This window comes from Oncorhynchus masou, chromosome 8, assembly GCF_036934945.1.
Source record: "Oncorhynchus masou masou isolate Uvic2021 chromosome 8, UVic_Omas_1.1, whole genome shotgun sequence".
NCBI classification, from domain to species: domain Eukaryota; kingdom Metazoa; phylum Chordata; class Actinopteri; order Salmoniformes; family Salmonidae; genus Oncorhynchus; species Oncorhynchus masou.
In genome coordinates, this window is record NC_088219.1 from 12,132,369 (window position 1) to 12,152,983 (window position 20,615).

Sequence of the window (20,615 nt, forward strand, 5' to 3'; positions counted from 1 at the left end):
CTAGTCCTAGATCAGCACTCCTATGAGCCCAGAACTTACAAAGTGATCTGCATGGTAAATAGTTTTTGTAACACTCACCTATGAGAGGAGTGATGGCAGAGGTGAACACTGAGCTGCTCTGAACCACAAAGGTCATGCCAGCCCCCACTAGGATGGCCAGGTAACCTGCCAGCCAGCCAAACGGGTAGGGGAAGTCTGGAGGAGGGGAGAGAGGGGAGATTGATATTATTTACAGTATGTGGAGTTTCAGTAAAGAGCTTTCAAGGGAAATATGTCAGATGCTGGGATTGTTATTTTATGCTGCCAAACATATCCTCGTAAAACTGACTATCCTACCGATCCTTGACTTTGGCGATGTCATTTACAAAATAGCCTCCAACACTCTACTCAGCAAATTGGATGCAGTCTATCACACTGCCATCCATTTTGTCACCAAAGCCCCATATACTACCCACCTCTGCGACCTGTATGCTCTCGTTGCCTGGCCCTCGCTTCATATTCGTCGCCAAACCCACTGGCTCCAGGTCATCTACAAGTCTTTGCTAGGTAAAGCCCCTCCTTATCTCAGCTCAATGGTCACCATAGCAGCACCCACCCCACAGCACGCGCTCCAGCAGGTATATTTCACTGGTCACTCCCAAAGCCAATTCCTACTTTGGCCGCCATTCCTTCCAGTTCTCTGCTGTCAATGATTGGAAGGAACTGCAAAAGCAAAAATCACTGAAGCTGGAGCCTCATATCTCCCTCACTAGCTTTAAGCACCAGTTGTCAGTGCAGCTCACAGATCACTGCACCTGTACATAGCCCATCTGTAAATAACCCATCCAACTACCTCATCCCCATACTGTTATTCATTTTATTTATTTTGTTCCTTTGCACCTCAGTATCTCTAATTGCATACTCATCGTCTGCACATCTAACACTCCAGTGTTTAATTGCTATATTGTAATTACCTCGCCACTATGACCTATTTATTGCCCTGCCTCTCTTATCCTACCTTATTTGCACACATTGTATATAGATTTTTTTCTATTGTATTATTGACTGTATGTTTGTTCACTCCATGTGTAACTCTGTGTTGTTGTTTGTGTTGCACTGCTTTGCTTTATCTTGGCCAGGTCGCAGTTGTAAATGATAACTTGTTCTCAACCATACCTGGTTAAATAAAGGTGAAAAAAAAAAAATGAAAAATAAAACATTTTACTGACTGCATAATCTACCTCTGTGTTTAATTACAGCTTTGTTTTCCTTACACAACCGAAGTGTATCTATACTTACTAAATGGCTGCGTAGTGCTTATGTAAAAGCTGTGCAGAGCCTATGGGCTCCACCTCTAATAAGCTATGCAGAGCCTATGGGCCCCACCTCTAATAAGCTATGCAGAGCCTATGGGCCCCACCACTAATAAGCTATGCAGAGCCTATGGGCCCCACCTCTAATAAGCTATGCAGTGCCTATGGGCCCCACCTCTAATAAGCTATGCAGAGCCTATGGGCCCCACCTCTAATAAGCTATGCAGAGCCTATGGGCCCCACGTCTAATAAGCTATGCAGAGCCTATGGGCCCCACCTCTAATAAGCTATGCAGAGCCTATGGGCCCCACCTCTAATAAACTATGCAGAGCCTATGGGCCCCACCTCTAATAAGCTATGCAGAGCCTATGGGCCCCACCTCTAATAAGCTATGCAGAGCCTATGGGTCCCACCTCTAATAAGCTATGCAGAGTCTATGGACACCACCTCAAATAGATATTATTTGCAATCATACACAAGAGGGAGGAAAAAAATAAATCAGAACTGTTTTCTGATCTCAATCTTCCAGTCACATTTATATTACACCCACCTGTGTTGATGATCCTCTGGATGGCCTTCGCCACCTGGCCTTGGAGCAGGGAATTGAGCAGCTTGACCAGCAGCAACAAACAGGTGCACAGGAGCAGAAGAGAGCAGGCGAGCAGAATGAGGCCAACCGCCAGGTCGGACAACCACGAGTCCACAAACAGATGGCTGCCTAGGGACATCAACAGAGGACTGTTTCAGTCTTTCTTTTTTTGGGTCAGTCTTTCTTTTTATCTGTCAAGATGATCTGTCACTAAGGCCCCACTACGGGTCCAACTAGGGCCCTCAGCCCCAGGACTGTAGCAGAAGCAGTATGACTGTCACGTACTTCCCTGTGACAGTACTTCGACACTCGCTCAATTCCAAGAATTAAAATTACATTGATTTACATTTTTCTATATTTACAAGCAGAGTCATGTTCTGTGTTGTCCAGGTTGTTGCATTGCTTTGCCAGCAGGGTTGTACTGACGTACAGTTGAAGGAATCACCAACAGAAACATTCACAGAGGACTGCAGGGGGATGAGAGAGAAACATCTGTCTTTGAAACCACCAAACCAGTGACTCCATATATTTTGCATATCAAGAGAGGCCTGTGGCATTTGGTCTCACCGTTAGGATGTGATTCTTACACCATACCCTCACCAGACTCCTGTTACTCATGGCCTGATCTCCCATGGCGATGCCTGTGATGACAGACTTGTCCAACTGTAAGGATAAACGGGAATAAAACATGATATCGCGAGGTGATCAAAGGAAGGATGAATGATCCAAAGACAAGCTCATAAGTCTTTCTACATTCCTGGACATGTGACTCGTGTTTGACCAAAGCCACACAGTGCAGACCCACACATTTTGTCCAACCCAGACAGTACCTTTTATGATGAGTTTGGTGAGTGGTTCAGTGCCTGAATGATGAGTCTGGTGAGTGGTTCAGTGCCTGAATGATGAGTTTTGTGAGTGGTTCAGTGCCTGAATGATGAGTTTTGTGAGTGGTTCAGTAACTGAATGATGAGTCTGGTGAGTTGTTCAGTACCTGAATGATGAGTCTGGTGAGTTGTTCAGTACCTGAATGATGAGTCTGGTGATTGGTTCAGTACCTGAATGATGAGTTTGGTGAGTGGTTCAGTCATGACCTTGAGCATCTCTGGGGCCTTATCTCCAGAGCTGATGTGGAAGGTGTCAACTACAGCCTGAGACAGTCTTCTCAGCAGGCCTGTGGTTGCCTCCAGAGGCAGTAGCACCAGCACTGACAGCCAGTTAAAACAGTCATGTACCGTTGCTCCAGCAAATGCCCTGTAATGAACAGGCCATGTTATTATAAATCATGCCAAACTGTGGCGACACTTGGTATAGGGTTTGCTTAAATCCTTAGGAATTACAGGAGAGGAGGATACACAGCCATTTCTTACCGTTCAAACTCATCCCTCTCTCCAGCCTGCATCAGAGCAACGATGGTGTTGGTGACGGACGTCCCAATATTGGATCCCATGAGGATTGGGATGGCAGACCTCACATTGAGTACTGCACAAGCAAGGAGTAAAACAATAAACCACTACTCATCTATATTACAAAGTCAATCTTTTTTATAGAAATACTCTTTCATCTTGTATTGAGGAAACATGTCAAGAAATACCTTTCATCTTGTATTGAGGCAACATGTCAAGAAACACCATTCATCTTGTATTGAGGCAACATGTCAAGAAACACCTTTCATCTTCTATTGCAGTTGCTCCTCCAGTAATCCAGACCTATTGTGTAGTATAATGCAGTACAGTAGAGGTTTTGTGTGTGTGTGTGTGTGTGTGTGTGTGTGTGTGTGTGTGTGTGTGTGTGTGTGTGTGTTTGTGTGTGTGTGTGGGACTTACAGCCCGAGGAGACGAGGCTGACGACAATGGAGGTGGAGGTAGAGGAGCTCTGGACCAGAACCGTCACCAGGATGCCCACCACCAGCCCTGCCACCGGGTTGGACAGTATGGCGTTGTCGTTGAAGATGTCCCCAGCCACCTTACCTGTCCGCCCAGTGGGGAACACACCACTTACATTTACAGCTGTGCGGTAAGGGCTCATGATTGTTATTTTTTTATGCCAATTTATACAGTTTTGTCTCATGTAGTCAGAGATTGAGGGTAGAGTAGTCATACATTAATGGACTAGGATGGATGAACCTGAATGAACCTGAGGAAGGGTACCTCCTGCTAACTGGAAGGCAGAACTGAGGACATCCAACGAGCAGACGAACATGTACAGGAAGAGGAGGAGCAGGGGGATCTTGGAGACCTTGATGAAAACTGATCTCATTCTCTCTGCCTGAGTCTGGGACATTGACGAAGCAATATCTGCAGGTTAAAATAACAAGTTCCCGGCATCTCAGATGAGCTGTTGTCATAGTGAGATTAACTATTAGTTGGTTAATAGATAGCCATGCATGAAAACAAAACATTCTGAATTAAATGGTTTACTTTACAACATTATGCCTGGAGTGTTGCAGGTAAATCAGTCACACTATAATTCCATTCCTGAGTGTGTCAATCCTCTCCTCCACTTACCATGTGCTTTTATGAGTGGGGATTCAGGCCAGGTTTTTGGGGGTTCGGGAAGGATGTCTCCGTCCAGGTGTGACTGTTGTCCCAGGTATTTCCTCTTCACCAGAGCACATAATGAGTCCTGGAGGGGCATGCTGTCACGGAACACATCCTATTGTAGAGGAGTCTATGTCCAGTTGAAGTAATATAGAAATGACATTAGTGACCACAGTAAAGTCAAATTACTGCTTCGGCGAGCAATCGTTCTAAAGAATGGACCCCACAGAACCTTAGGAATATGACAATAAGCCAGTTGGATCAGTTGACTGAGGTCAGGTGAAATAAGACTTTAATGATATAAATATTATTTTGTATAAATTAGTCAACATTGCATTCATTCTTGATTTATTTATTTGTTAATTTAAAGGGTGTAGATTTTTTTAAACGCTGTTTCTGCAAAGCATAGCGGCACTATAAAGCCTGGTGGTAGATGAAAGGTTTAGATCCTGTTTTCACTGTCTCTGGGGCTGCTGAGGTTGTTGAACATCAAGCCAGTAGTCTTCCACTTCAATAATTCAAAGTCTTTACATCTGTGGGTACAAAAACGATCTCCAATGCCAGTCGAAAGCTCTCTAATCCCTTTGATTAAAAATACATATCTAGATAGCACATGCTAGCTCACATCCCAAACAATGGATAATGTTAACAGGGGCCTCAGAGAGAGAGACAAAAACATCGATTAGATTAGTGACAGCTATTTGATAGACTTGTCTTACCGTCTTATGCCCAACACTTTACCACCAAACAATGACAGTATCCTCCTCGTTTGACAATGTGTTCAGGAGAAAGACCTGACTTTTGTATGTCTCTCTGAGGTGCAAAGTCTAAAAGTAGCACCTCACGTGTTTAACCACAAAACATTGAATGTGTTCCAGGTGGTTAAATAATACTTAGTGCAATATGAAGAGAGTTCACTGATTATGTGGCAAATGCCTAAAGGCTACAACTTTCATAAGGAAAGAGATGGGGAGCATTATTTCAGCATTACTCAGTCTTTTTGAGTGTTGGAACAGAATGCAGAGGGTGACACCCTGTGGTGAGACCTAGAGAAGCAGGCAAACGTTGCTCTCTATGGAGCTGGCTGCCCACTACTTGTGTGGTCGCTCGGGACAGAAACGGTTGTTGGTGAATGATGTCATATCCCCGGCTGTGAATAATGAATCTGCTTCCTGGACAGAAATGTCCGATTTCTGTCCCACAGATAAATATGATGATACACACAGAGATATATGCCATGTAAAAGACATCATTGATTACACACACACACACACACACACACACACACACACACACACACACACACACACACACACACACACACACACACACACACACACACACGCACACGCACAAACACATGCACACACACACACGCAGACACACACACACACACACACACACACACACACACACACACACACACACACACGCATACACACGCATACACACACACACACACACATACACACTCACACACACACACACACACACACACACACACACACACACACACACACACACACACACACACACACACACACACACACATACACACGCATACACACACACACACACATACACACGCACACACACACACACACACACACACACACGCACACACACACACACACACACACACACACACATACACACGCATACACACACAAGTCATATAGAGATGTAGGATCTTAATTTGAATTTTAATGTATTAACCTATAAGTGCTTTAAATATTTATCCTATCATGTGCTGTGTTGAATTCTTATTTCCTTATTTGAGTGACTTCCTTTGAATCGGTTAACCTCCTTTTCAGTGGCGACCCGTCAACCAGGGCAGGTTTTGCATGTTATTTTGGCATTAATACATGTCAGCGCAAAATCTAACGGTAGATCTCGAAAATTCAATTCCCTTGGGTGCTGACATAGAGTTAAATTAGAAGTGCCCACCCAAGAAGGCTCAAGGATATTGGCCACAGATAAAATGAAGTTAAATCATCTAGAGTAGCTTTGATTGGACTGATCATGTCAACATCATACTTTCGAAATATTAGCTATCAAGCTAGCAGTCATCATCATGAATCAAGTCAACAATCTGCTGGCAAATCCTTTTCAAACCTTGTCATGTGAAGAGAAATAAGGAAGAGAAATTATAGATAAAATGTATCTGTGCTCATTGGCCATTGGACATGGGTAAACATTACACAAACATTACACAACAAGTCGCAATTCGCAAATTCAACAATGAGTGGTTTGGAAGGAATCAGTGGCTAACTGCAAGCATTGCAAAGAAACCACTTGCCTGCTATTCAGTGGAGTGGATGTGTGGTCCAAGTCTGGGTATAAGGGTCTCTTTTCCAAGCTTAAAATAAACATTCAACATTGGCCATGCTGTCAATCCAGCATGATTTCTCCTGCGTTCAAAACAACTGGAAATTTCGAACTGGGAAATCTGACTACAGTGCGTTCAAGACAACTGGGAAGTCGCACCACCTTCCTGTTCAAGTGGATACAACAAGGTGAGTCCAAACATCTATTTATGCTGCTGTATAAATTATGTAATATGCCAGGGAGATATGTATACTGTAGCTTAGAAGTAATACTAAGTGTATGTTGTGTATTAAGCTGTTAGCTGTAGGTGGTGCATATGTAACCTGTAGCCTGTTTTAGAGAAATGTCATCATCGAATATTGTAAAGAGCTGTCATTGTCTGCTTATGTGCCCCCTTTATTTATCATATGGTTCTGACTTGGTGTACACTGTAACAAGTGTTCTGAATTCTGTTGCTGTAAATTTCAAAAGTGCTGAACAAATTGTTATATTGACTACTTCCATCCTAGCTCGCTCATTAATGTCTTAATTGAAATTACGGATTTCATCTTGTCCTCTCGTCGTCCCCTTATGCCATAATTTGTACATCTCAATTGCTAGTAGAAATCACGTTTGTTTAAGCAAGTCAGCAATATCAGCTATGTTTTTTTAAAGGCAGTAAATGAGGCTGAATGAATTGTTTCGCTGCCAGACAAGGCTCTGCTGATAGGTATAACAATGGTAAGGTGTTTGGCCCTAAGAGTTTGTGGGCACCGTTTTTCACCGTTATAGTGCAATTAATGAATTGATTAGTGTTGTGTTGTGTAGAGGCTTTGCTGGCATATATAAAACAGATATATTTTTGGGGGCTCCACCAAGATTTACATACTGCTCCTTTTTAGTCTTGAGTGTTAAACGACCCCAAACCAGGAGCATTGGGGCTAACGAGCTGTCCCTGCGCAAAGGCAGCTCTCAGACGATGTTCAGGGTATTGAAGTCAGCCACGGGAGTGGACACGTGCCACAAACTGTGCTCAGCCACACCACCACTACTGCCGGGGAGAGGGCAAACCTATGGTTTCTAGTACGTTACTGTACGTTAATGATGAAGCTTTCTCCACCCTCCCCAAACATGGCCTGCTACAATGATACCGCTGAGGCTGCGACTTCCGCGTCGGAACCCTATGATGCCGACGTGAAGAGTGCTCCATGCCGAACAACTGTGGAATCTAGTATGTGTTGTGAGTGTTGCCGGCTCTGGCCTCGTGTTATTGTTGTGTTGCTTTTATCCTGTAAACAAACACATTTTGATACTAAGAACAGAGAAAAGGAGGATATTAAAGAAATTGCAAACCCTGACGGTCTGCCTGTGTGTGGTTTTGGGATTCAAATATCTTGTTTTTTGAACATACACAAGGTTTATTTACAGGCTCAATTGCTTCACATTTTCAAAGTGGCACACTGACATTAATTCTGACATAAGTTCCAAAAAACAGAATGTTTTAGGAGAGTGTACCTATATCCACTATACCTCATACTTACACACATCCCAACTGTCACATGCACATATGTTTTCCACTCGCTTAATTACGGCTTTCTATTAAGTGCCTGTGTTTTGTAGAGTACGTCTCTAGTCATTCTTTGAACATCATATCCTCACAAACAATGCATTTGACACGTTTTCTTATTTAGTAAACAATCACATTCATAAGACGTTTACAAAAAATGTACAGCCTTTATGTCGTTATGAGAATACAAACTGCAGAAAACTGAATAGATTTCCAGAGGAATGATTGATGTAGCCCATGACTCTCTGCCTGGTGCTGTCTGCCCCTTCATTTCAGTTCTTCTGATGAGGATGGACTCTCTGGGGGCTCCTGGCAGATGTGGAGAATAAAATATTTTAGCAGTATCGGCAGGGAATGTGATCAGGCAATGGAAAGGTCATGTGGTCTATGGCTCGGATGAGGAAAAAGATCAAGTGCGTTGTATCCACCTTATTCTCAGTCTCCGGCTTCCCTGGCAATGATTTCTGTGTCGTGTGAAAAGCCTGGAGAAAGACTATCGTTAGCATACCAACAAAAGGAAACCAGCACAAAGTTATCTATCTCAGTAACACTAGTTCCATTACTAGTTTAAGGAATTGGCAGTCATCTCTCTCTCTCCTCCTCTCTCCTCCATAACATGCCATGTGTTGTAATGAAAGAAAGACCTGCAGCTCAGGTGGTTTAAACACACAAGCAAGGGCCACTCCCAGCTGTAAAACAATGAGATGGATCAAGATGCTTTTGAATACACATGACATTTTTATAAAATTAACCTTTATTTAACAAGGCAAGTCAGTTAAGAATAAATTCTTATTTACAATGACTGCCTACTCTGGCTGCTGGGCCAATTGTTCGCTGCCCTATGGGACACTTTATCACGGCTGGTTGCGATACAGCCCAGGATCAAACCAGGGTCTGTAGTGACGCCTCTGGGCACTGAGATGCAGTGCCTTAGACTGCTGCGCCACTCCTGAGCTCAAAATGAGCAGACTGACGGACGGTATAATGTCGTCCACCTTTTTGGCTTGTTGAATCTCATCTGTTGACTTGGACCTGTTCTTCACTGTATGTTTATGAGGAGAGGTTGGTTGAGCCTACATGGGAAACAGGAAATGGAAATTGTTCAGACAGGATGATGTCACCAATTGACATACTTAAGTCTCCCCCCCCAAAAAATGTTAAAGATGCACTAACTTTATTCTGTGCTGACTCCATAGTAGTTCTGCTAGCCCCAGGTTTTCTACGGTCTGTAGTTCAACGTCAATCTCTATCCACCGATGACTGTTCTTCTGGAAAATAAATAAATAGGAAACAGGACACCAGCTCAGTCAGGGCGCAGACTGAGGCTTCTCTCTGATCAGGGGCTCTCTGTGGTCCCAAGCAGGAAATGAACATTACACATTGTTAGTTTTGTTATGGAGCTTTCTCAATTGCAATAGACTTGGTCTGAAATAGCCTACTAATTTGGAGGCTTTAATGGGCGTAAGTGTATTGCTGAGACTGTCAGACTGACCTTGTATAAACCAAAATGAGTGGTGCAAAGTCAAGGAAACTTATCCCATCACAGTGACAGCCCATAGTGTACTATTAATGTCTCATATAGGGAGGAGTATATTGACTTTCAATAGGAACTAGAGTTACAGATAGTTTGCAGTACAGACTAGATGATATAATATCCACTTCTGTGTCACACACCTCTCTAACCCCTCACGTGCATGCCTATGTGTTTGAATGACATTTCCCATCTGGCTCCCATCAGGTTGTATGTATGATGTGTCGAAGAGGAAGCCAGAAGCAAAGGGTGCTGCTTTTTAATAGGAGACAAACAGTGAGTCATACATAATGTACCTCTCCGGCTATGGGTTTGACACTAAAAGCTAATGGGTTCTCTCTCTCTCTGTGTGTGTGTGTGTGTGTGTGTGTGTGTGTGTGTGTGTGTGTGTGTGTGTGTGTGTGTGTGTGTGTGTGTGTGTGTGTGTGTGTGTGTGTGTGTGTGTGTGTGTGTGTGTGTGTGTGTGTGTGTGTGTGTGTGTGTGTGTGTGTGTGTGTGTGTGTGTGTGTGTGTATTCTGATTCTAGCTTTGAGGAGAGCTCTGAAAGGCATCAAAGATGAAAACATGTTATCTCATACTTTTTAAGAAAAATAACATCATACAGCCTTGCTTATCATCCCTGAAAATAATACAATAAAAGTATTGTCCAAAATACACACCGCCATAACATGCAGGAACTAAAGACAAAATGACAGTTCAGAAAGCATCACCATGGCAACAACATGACGGCAGGAGCCTCGTGGGCTGAAAGAGCCCAACTGTCTGAGAGATACCCCCTTGGGGAAAGTCTTCTGCTGCACATTACTGAGTGACAGTCACACACCCACTCACCCACTCACTCACTCACTCACTCAATCCCTCACTCACTCACTCATTCAATCACTCATCAATCACTCGGTCACTCACTCACTCCCCACTGGGCACACTGGTGGAATCAATATTGTTTCAACATAATTTGTCAATTGTGTGATGTGGGCTCAACCACTACCGTTTTCATCTAATTTCAACCAGCACTGTAAACATTGAAATTACGGTAAAACTTCAACTTAAAAACACTGACTTAACCTGACTAATGTACTTATTCCACATTTTGTTGTTACAGCCTGAATTCAAATTCTTAATTAATTTAATAGATATGTTTTCTCTCACTCATCTACACACAATATTCTATAATGACAAAGTGAAAATATGTTTTTAGAAATGTTTGCAAATTTATTGAAAATGAAATGCAGAAACTTCTCATTTACATAAGTATTCACACGCCTGAGTCATTACTTTCTAGAAGCACCTTTGGCAGCGATTACAGCTGTGAGTCTTTCTGAGTAAGTCTCTAAGAGCTTTGCACACCTGGATTGTATAATATTTGCCCATGATTCTTTTTTAAATTCTTCAAGATCTGTCAAGTTGATTGTTGACCATTGCTCGACAGCCATTTTCAAGTCTTTCCGTAGATTTTCAAGACGATTTAAGTCAAAGCTGTAACTCGGCCACTCAAGAACATTCAATGTTGTCTTTTTTAGGTTATTGCTGAAAGGTGAATTTGTTTCCCAGTGATGTTTGAAAGCAGACTAAACCAGGTTTCCCTTTAGGATTTTGCCCGTGCTTAGCTCTATTCTGTTTATTTGCATCCTAAAAAAACTTACTGATAACAAGCATACCCATAACATGATGCAGCCAGCACTATACTTGAAAATATGAAGAGTGGTACTCAATGATGTGTTGTGTTGGATTTGCAATGATTTATTTGGACATAAAGTGAATTTCTTTGCCACATTTTTTTTGCAGTATTACTTCAGCGCCTTTAAAAAAATATATATATATATATATATTCTGTACAGGCTTTTTTCTTTTCCCTCTGTCATTTAGGTTAGTGTTGAAAAGTAACTTGTTGATCCATCCTCAGTTTTCTCCTGTCACAGCCATTAAATGTAACTGTTTTAAAGTCACCATTGGCCTCATAGTGAAACACCTGAGTGTTTTCATTCCTCTCTGGGCAAATGAGTTAGGAAGGACACCTGTATCTTTGTCGTGACTGGGAGTATTGATACACCATCAAAAAGCCTAATTAATAACTTCACCATGCTCAAAGGGATATTCAATGTCTGTTTGTTTTTCTTCATATCTACCAATCGGTGCCTTCCTTCGAGGCATTGAAAAAACCTCCCTGGTCTTTGTGGTGGAATCTCTGCTTGAAATTCACTACTCCATTAAGAAACTTACCAATAATTGTATTGTAAGGGGGTACAGAGATGAGGCAGTTTTTCAAAAATCATGTTAACCACTATTATCGAACATGGAATGAATCCATGCAACTTATTATACAATTTATTTATATAACTTATTATACATTTTTATTCCTGAACTTATTTAGATTTGCCATAACAAAGTGGTTGAATCATTATTGACTCAAGACATTTCAGCTTTTATTTTACAATTTTCTACAAACAAATTTCAACTTTGACATTATGGGGTACTGTGTGTTGGCCAGTGACGCAGAATCTCAATGTAATCTATTTTAAATTCTGACCGTAACACAACAAAATGTGGAAAAAGTGAAAGGGTGTGAATTCATTCTGAAGGCACTGTACTGTACATGTACTGTACTGTATATGTTGAAATTGCATTGAAAATTCCACATACAAATGTTAAAAATATTTAATTTTATATTCCTATATTGGGTGGTTCAAATTATGTAGAATTGTATATTGATTAGACATATTTTATTTGACCTTGTTTCAATGTTGATAGTAAAATGGTATGTTTGAATCAACGTCATTGTATTAAGAGGTATATTGAAATAAGATGTGAAGCCACAGTCCAACAATTCCTGGCTGAACATTGAGTCCTTTTGGGTATATGAGGGGTAATGCACTTCAGTGAGAACGAGTCCACCATCCCGATGCCTACCTCTATGTACCCTGCTGAGCTTTAGAAACAAGCTTGTGTTTGATTCAACTGACATATCATGTCAGCACATTTAGACAGTGGTTGTCAGCTTCCATACTCATTTGTGTAGACTTCCTATATAACATTGAAAAGTTGAAAGTAACTAACTTTTCTTACACAAGCTGTATGTGAAAGTAAAATAGGACTGAGGTTGGGTTTATGTAGGCTACAATGACATCTGATTTGCCAAACAAAGGACACCATCATTTCAACATGAAGCTAGGTATACTAATTGCATTTGTATTTATTAAAAAAGAGGACCATGTCTCGCAAGTAAATTATACAGAAATGGTTGACAAACGCTTTACTGTACTGTCAGTGTTATATGTCAGCACTACTGCCTGTGTCTAAGAAGGTGTAGACTCTCTCTGTGTGTGTGTGTGTGTGTGTGTGTGTGTGTGTGTGTGTGTGTGTGTGTGTGTGTGTGTGTGTGTGTGTGTGTGTGTGTGTGTGTGTGTGTGTGTGTGTGTGTGTGTGTGTGTGTGTGTGTGTGTGTGTGTGTGTGTGTGTGTGTGTGTGTGTGTGTGTGTAGCATATTCTGTGTGCAGCATATTCTGTGTGCAGCATATTCTGTGTGCAGCATATTCTGCACTATAGTAGTTTGTATGACTCCCAGTGGAAGCTGTGAAATTCACGGTCCACCCGTTGAGTCTATCAAAAAAACTGAACAAACCATTTCCAGTGAGATGTCACATTCCTAGAAATGGCAATGGTTATTACCCAAATTACACCCTATTCCCTATGTAGTGCACTTCCCTATGTAGTGCACTACAGGGCAGATAGGGCTCTGGTAATAGAGAATAGGGTGTCATTAGGCACAAAGCCGATGTCTAACCTAGAGGGGGTTCATGACCTTATGACAGTTTAGTGCCGTAGACTATGACACATCCCCTGACAACAGTCATGACTTAGACTATGACACATCCCCTGACAAGTCAGTCATCCCCTGACAACAGTCATAGTATCTTAGACTATGACACATCCCCTGACAACAGTCATAGTATCTTAGACTATGACACATCCCCTGACAACAGTCATAGTGTCTTAGGCTATGACGCATCCCCTGACAACAGTCATACTGTAAAACAACTCCACTAGCCGGTGATGTGGGCTTACTTCCTCGTGTCTTAGACTATGAGGCATCACCTGACAAATCCAATCAAATCAAATTGTATTTGTCACATGCGCCGAACATCAACATGTGTAGACCTTACTATGAAATATTTACTTACAAGCCATTAACCGACAATGCAGTTCAAGAAATAGAGTTAATGAAATATGTTTTAAATAAAGTAAAGTAAAAAAATCGAATCAATCAAAAGTAACGCTATTAATTTACATAACAATAACAAGGCTCTATACAGGTGGTCCTGGTACCGAGTCAATATGTGGGAGTACAGGTTAGTCGAGGTAATTTTACACTGTGACAACAGTCATAGTGTAAAACAACTCCACTATCAAGTGCTGTGGGCTGCTGTAAGCTGTTAAAAATACAATGACAAATGTAGAGATACTGTAAATAGCTGACCTCCTCAAGCTTTACAATACTGCAACAAAGCCATGCAAAGGAAGCTTACCTTGCTGTTCTGTATGACGTCCAGCCCCGGGAAATGTAAAAGTTAGAGTGGGATGTGCAGAATAGTACAAAGACAGTGGTTTCTTTGAGAATCTGTAGCCTACTTGCACTCTCTTCTACAATGAGACACAGAACTGCTAAGAGACACGCCTGAGGATGGTTAAGTGGGGTGGCTAAGAGTTCTTCTCTTTCTCTCCTCCCCTCTGTCTCACTTGTTCCTCTTTCTCCCCTCTACGTAGAACCTGTTACTCCAAGTTATCAGTCCTCACCTCTTTATTTCTCAGTAAATGACACGTCCAGTACTGTATGAAGAGCAGCACAGATCCAAATATTCTTCTCTGTGAGCATCCGGTGTGCCGTGTGGACCAATCACGTCAAGGTATGTGTTTGAGTGTGTTTGTATGAGAGAGAGAGAGAGAGAGAGAGAGAGAGAGAGAGAGAGGGGGACAGAGAGAGAAATAAATACTTGTTATTGTTTATTTCACTTTTGTTTATTATCTACATCACTTGCTGTGGCAATGTTAACATATGCTTTCCATGCCAATAACGCCATTGAATTGAATTAAGAGAGAGAGAGAGAGAGAGAGAGAGAGAGAAACGTTTACTATTCATTTTTATTGTTTATTTCACCTTTGTTTATTATCTACTTCACTTGCTGTGACAGTGTTAACATATGTTTCCCAAGCCAATAAAGCCCTTGAATTGAATTGCGAGAGAGCGGCAGAGGCACAAGGATAGGGGGGTATTCAATTGGGTGAACAGCAGTTCCAGCTCAAGCTCAAAAGGCGAGAAACTACGTCATTAATCCTCCATTATCTCCACCCACCCCCCACACCCCCACACTCACCACTGAGGTCTTCCCCTCCCTTTCTGTTCTCTCTCTTCTCCTTATCACGAAAGCATTATGGTCATCCTCCTTTTTTATTTGAAGGCGTATGGAGTGAATACTAACAACCTAACAAAGGAGACTGAAGATAAAAGGCTACCAAATACTGAGGCAATTATCATCCATTTAATACTCCACAGTATCTCTTCACCCAGAGAGAGAGTAATTCATTCCAGAGATTACACTGTCAGAGATTACATTGTTGTGGCAAACATTGTATTCCAATGACAATATAATTGTATTTACACTTTACACTGTGGGTTATCAATATATGCATTTATTTTCCCCCACAAAATAAACAGCAGAACAGCAGCAGAAAACATATGTAACTGTTCATATTTTGCATTTAAGTATATTAATATACATCCGGTAAATATCATGGGGCAGTAGAAGGCACTGCACTGTAAATCAGCTGAATAAATTCATAACTAGCCTGTGTACCAGCCTGTTTAGCTAACATTCCACTAGCCTGGGTACCAGCCTGTTTAGCTAACATTCCACTAGCCTGAGTACCAGCCTGTTTAGCTAACATTCCACTAGCCTGAGTACCAGCCTGTTTTGCTAACATTCCACTAGCCTGAGTACCAGCCTGTTTTGCTAACATTCCACTAGCCTGAGTACCAGCCTGTTTAGCTAACATTCCACTAGCCTGAGTACCAGCCTGTTTAGCTAACATTCCACTAGCCTGGATACCAGCCTGTTTAGCTAACATTCCACCAGCCTGGATACCAGCCTGTTTAGCTAACATTCCACTAGCCTGAGTACCAGCCTGTTTAGCTAACATTCCACTAGCCTGGGTACCAGCCTGTTTAGCTAACATTCCACCAGCCTGGATACCAGCCTGTTTAGCTAACATTCCACTAGCCTGGGTACCAGCCTGTTAAGCTAACATTCCACTAGCCTGAGTACCAGCCTGTTTAGCTAACATTCCACTAGCCTGAGTACCAGCCTGTTTAGCTAACATTCCACTAGCCTGGATACCAGCCTGTTTAGCTAACATTCCAATAGCTTGAGTACCAGCCTGTTTAGCAAACATCCCATTCCTTGTAGTCTGTGTCATTGCTAAACAGACTGGTACACAAAACCCGTTTATCGACAGCATGTCTCCCCTCCCTCCCTCACACCACAGTCTCCCTGCCAGGGTCAGGGTCAGGGTCTGAAATCTGGCTGTCTCCAGCTCCAGCTCTGTCTCAGTGAGCCTAAATCAATCCTGACCCTGTAGTTCTTCCAGTATCCTTCTTCCTGCTCTCCTCCAATGTTCCTCCTCCTGGTCCTCCTCATGTGCGCATCCTCCAAGGGGAGCTGTAGGAACTGAGCAGCTCAGCTGAGCTTCTCCTTCTTCAGAAGCCCTCTCTGGTTGTCTGCAGGGCAGCACAGGGCTCTGAATAGAAGCTCCATCAGAAATACAGACAACAGACAATTCTTGTTAACATTTCATTTATAGATTTTTTTCTTAATATCTGTTATGGCAAGGCGTTCCCCGAGGGGAACTTAACTTTCACACATTAACAAGTCCAATACAGCAAATGAAAGATAAGCATCTTGTTAATCTACCCATCATGTCAGATTTTTAAAATGTTTTACAGCAAAAACACAACATATATTTATGTTAGACCACCACCAAATCAAAAGAAAAACACAGCCATTTTTTCCAGCCAAAGATAGAGTCACAAAGGCCGAATTAGAGATAAAATGAATCACTAACCTTTTGATAATCTTCATCAGATGACACTCATATGACATGTTACACAATACATTTATGTTTTGTTCGATAATATGCATATTTATATCCACAAATCTAGGTTTACATTGACGCCATGTTCAGAAATGCCTCCAAAATATCCGGAGGGATTATAGATAGCTACGCCAGATAACAGAAAACTTATCATAAACTTTGACTAAAGATACATGTTCTACATATAATTAAAGATACACTGGTTCTTAATGCAACCGCTGTGTCAGATTTTTTTTAAACGTTAAGAAGAAAGCCTACCATGCAATAATCTGAGACAGCGCTCAGACGTAAATATATTTCTCCTCCATGTTGAAGTCAACAGAAATACGAAATTACATCATAAATATTCCCTTACCTTTGATGATCTTTCATCAGAATGCAGTGCAAGGAGTCCTAGTTCCACAATAAATCGTTGTTTTGTTCCATAATATCCAATACTAGTGTCCAATTAGCTCACGTGCCCAAAAGCTGACGCTGGTCAAGGAGAACTCGGACGAAAACTTCAAAAAGATATATTCCAGGTCGAATAAACTGGTCAAACTAAGTAGAGAATCAATCTTCAGGATGTTATTTTCATATATATCCAATAACGTTCCAACCGGATCATATGTTGTCATCTGCAGCCAAATCAAATCAAATTTTTATTTGTGACATACACAGACAGATGTTAATGCGCCACAGGGAAATTGCATTCTGCCAAAGACAGTGACTAACTTTCCTAATCCATGTCTTATACACAGTGTAAGGGGATCAAAGTTCATATGTACATAAGGATATATGAATGCTCCATTCCATGTTCTACAGTAGATGGTATGTACAGTATATACATGTGAGATGAGCATAGTTAAAGTGGCTAGTGATACATGTATTACATAAGGATGCAGTCGATGATATAGAGTAGAGTATATAGGTATGCATATGAGATGAATAATGAAGTAACATTATATAAGGTAGCATTGTTTAAAGTGGCTACCAGATCCATATCTTGTTTTAAAGTGGCTGGAGTTGAGTCAGTGTCAGTGTGATGACAGTCAATGTTTGGTGACCCAGTCTGATTCTTGAGATAGAATTTCACTTCCTGTTTGGAAGATTGCCTGCCCTATGAGTTCTTGATGATCTTTATGGCCTTCCAGACATGATTCAAACAGTTTTGGAACTTCAGAGTGTTTTCTATCCAATAGATGATGCGTATGCAATGGAGAGACACCTTACGGTTGAGGCAGCAGGATGCAGTTCACTAGGCGGCAATCACAAAGCCCGCCAGGATGCCCCTATCCCCAACAAGTTTGAACCTTTCTTTAGACAGATGTAATAGTATCTCAACAAGACTAACCTGTTTGTTGAAGTAATGGGAGGAACAATAAAAACTCTCTCCACTACTGTTCCATCGATGTGGAATGTTCCCTCTGCTGTTTCCTGAAGTCCATAATCGTCTCCTTAGTTTTGTTGACGTTGAGTGTGAGGTTATTTTCCTGACACCACACTCCGAGGGCCCTCACCTCCTCCCTGTAGGCCGTCTCGTCGTTGTTGGTAATCAAGCCTACCACTGTTGTGTCGTCCGCAAACTTGATGATTGAGTTAGGCGTGCGTGGCCACGCAGTCGTGGGTGAACAGGGAGTACAGGAGAGGCTAATGTGGGGCCCCAGTGTTGAGGATCAGCGGGGAGAGAGCTGATCATAGCACTCATGTCCAGTAGGTTCCCAAACCACTACCTTACCATCCATGTTATAGGTTTTTCTAACAGCAGGGTTTCTCAGCCTGGCGTTGGTGGGGACAAATGCGCCACAGGGAAATTGCAGTCTGCCAAGACAGTGACTATTTCCCTCCCATTCGGTCAAAGTTCACACCAGAGGCACCATTCCATGTTCTACTGAATGAGGACATCTAGTGGAAGGCGTAGGAAGTGCTACCAGATCCATATCTTGTTTGGAAAGGAACAGTCAAATTTGACCCACATTCAGAATTTCACTTCCTGTTTGGAAGATTGCCTGCCCTATGAGTTCTGTTATACTCACAGACATGATTCAAACAGTTTTAGAAACTTCAGAGTGTTTTCTATCCAATAGTAATAATAATATGCATATATTAGCAATCAGGACAGAGTAGGATGCAGTTCAGCAACCAAAGCTGCCCCTATTCCCAACAGACAGACATGTAACAGTATCTCAGACAGTCAGGGACCAATAAAATAAAATAAGACCAAGCCAAACAGACATACAGCTGATCAGACAGTCAGACCAACCAGACCTTACCATCCATGTTACAGTTTTTCTAACATACAGTCAGACTCTACCAACAGACCAAGCAGACAACAGCTGACATCTAAACAGTCAGACAGTCAGACCAAGCAGACAGGCATACAATCAGACAGTCATACCAAGCAGACCAAGCAGACAGACAAACAATCAGACAGTCAGACCAAGCAGACCAAGCAGACAGACATACAGTCAGACAGTCAGACCAAGCAGACAGACATACAGTCAGACAGTCAGACCAAGCAGACCTAGCAGACAGACATACAGTCAGACAGTCAGACCAAGCAGACAGACATACAATCAGACAGTCAGACCAAGCAGACCAAGCAGACAGACATACAATCAGACAGTCATACCAAGCAGACCAAGCAGACAGACAAACAATCAGACAGTCAGACCAAGCAGACCAAGCAGACAGACAAACAATCAGACAGTCAGACCAAGCAGACCAAGCAGACAGACATACAGTCAGACAGTCAGACCAAGCAGACCTAGCAGACAGACATACAGTCAGACAGTCAGACCAAGCAGACCAAGCATACAGCCATACAGTCAGACAGTCAGACCAATCAGACCAAGCAGACAGACATACAGTCAGACCAAGCAGACCAAGCAGACAGGCAGACAGACAGAATAGACAGACAGACAGACAGACAGACAGACAGACAGACACACCAAGCAGACAGACAGACAGACCAAGTAAACAGACAGACAGACAGACAGACAGACAGACAGACAGACAGACAGACAGACAGAGTAGACAGACAGACAGTCAGCCCAAGTGGACAGACAGTCAGACAGAGTAGACAGACAGACAGACAGACAGACAGACAGACAGACAGACAGACAGACAGACAGACAGACAGACAGACAGACAGACCAAGTAAACAGACAGACAGACAGAGTAGACAGACAGTCAGACAGAGTAGACAGACAGACAGTCAGACAAAGTAGACAGACAGACAGTCAGACAGACAGACAGACACAGACAGACAACCCAAGTAGACAGACAGACAGACAGACCAAGTAAACAGACAGACAGACAGATGAGACAGACAGTTAGACAGAGTAGACAGACAGACAGTCAGATAGACAGACAGACAGACAACCCAAGTAGACAGAGTAGATAGACAGACAGACAGACACAGACAGACAACCCAAGTAGACAGACAGACAGACAGACAGACCAAGTAAACAGACAGACAGACAGATTAGACAGACAGTCAGACAGAGTAGACAGACAGACAGACAGACAGAGTAGACAGACAGACAGTCAGACAGATTGGACAGACAGTCAGACAGAGTAGACAGACAGACAGTCAGACAGAGTAGACAGACAGTCAGACAGACAGACAGACAACCCAAGTAGACAGAGTAGACAGACAGACAGACAG

At 42.3% G+C, this 20,615-nt stretch overlaps 1 protein-coding gene and 1 long non-coding RNA gene across 3 annotated transcripts in view; both read right to left on the minus strand.

The window, feature by feature from the left end:
* The window catches only part of LOC135543747 (sodium-dependent phosphate transport protein 2A-like), an 87,952-nt gene extending 83,437 nt beyond the window's left edge, over nucleotides 1-4,515 (minus strand). Inside the window, exons 1-9 of the mRNA XM_064971103.1 lie at nucleotides 4,386-4,515; nucleotides 4,029-4,175; nucleotides 3,705-3,848; nucleotides 3,249-3,360; nucleotides 2,937-3,132; nucleotides 2,449-2,544; nucleotides 2,228-2,348; nucleotides 1,843-2,010; nucleotides 79-195 (exon numbers count right to left, since the gene is read on the minus strand). Of these exons, the coding sequence (XP_064827175.1) occupies nucleotides 79-195; nucleotides 1,843-2,010; nucleotides 2,228-2,348; nucleotides 2,449-2,544; nucleotides 2,937-3,132; nucleotides 3,249-3,360; nucleotides 3,705-3,848; nucleotides 4,029-4,175; nucleotides 4,386-4,515 (1,231 nt within the window). The remainder of the gene's footprint in view (nucleotides 1-78; nucleotides 196-1,842; nucleotides 2,011-2,227; nucleotides 2,349-2,448; nucleotides 2,545-2,936; nucleotides 3,133-3,248; nucleotides 3,361-3,704; nucleotides 3,849-4,028; nucleotides 4,176-4,385) is intronic.
* Nucleotides 4,516-8,130: 3,615 nt separating this feature from the next.
* On the minus strand, nucleotides 8,131-14,697 carry LOC135543858 (uncharacterized). 2 transcript variants are annotated; one of them, XR_010456258.1, is made up of 5 exons: nucleotides 14,615-14,697; nucleotides 9,466-9,560; nucleotides 9,288-9,365; nucleotides 8,721-8,774; nucleotides 8,131-8,601 (listed from the first exon to the last, which is right to left on the minus strand). It is a non-coding gene; the product is annotated as an uncharacterized LOC135543858 (long non-coding RNA). The 2 variants fall into 2 exon arrangements; XR_010456257.1 differs by having other exon boundaries at nucleotides 14,347-14,673.
* Between the last annotated feature and the right edge of the window lie 5,918 nt (nucleotides 14,698-20,615).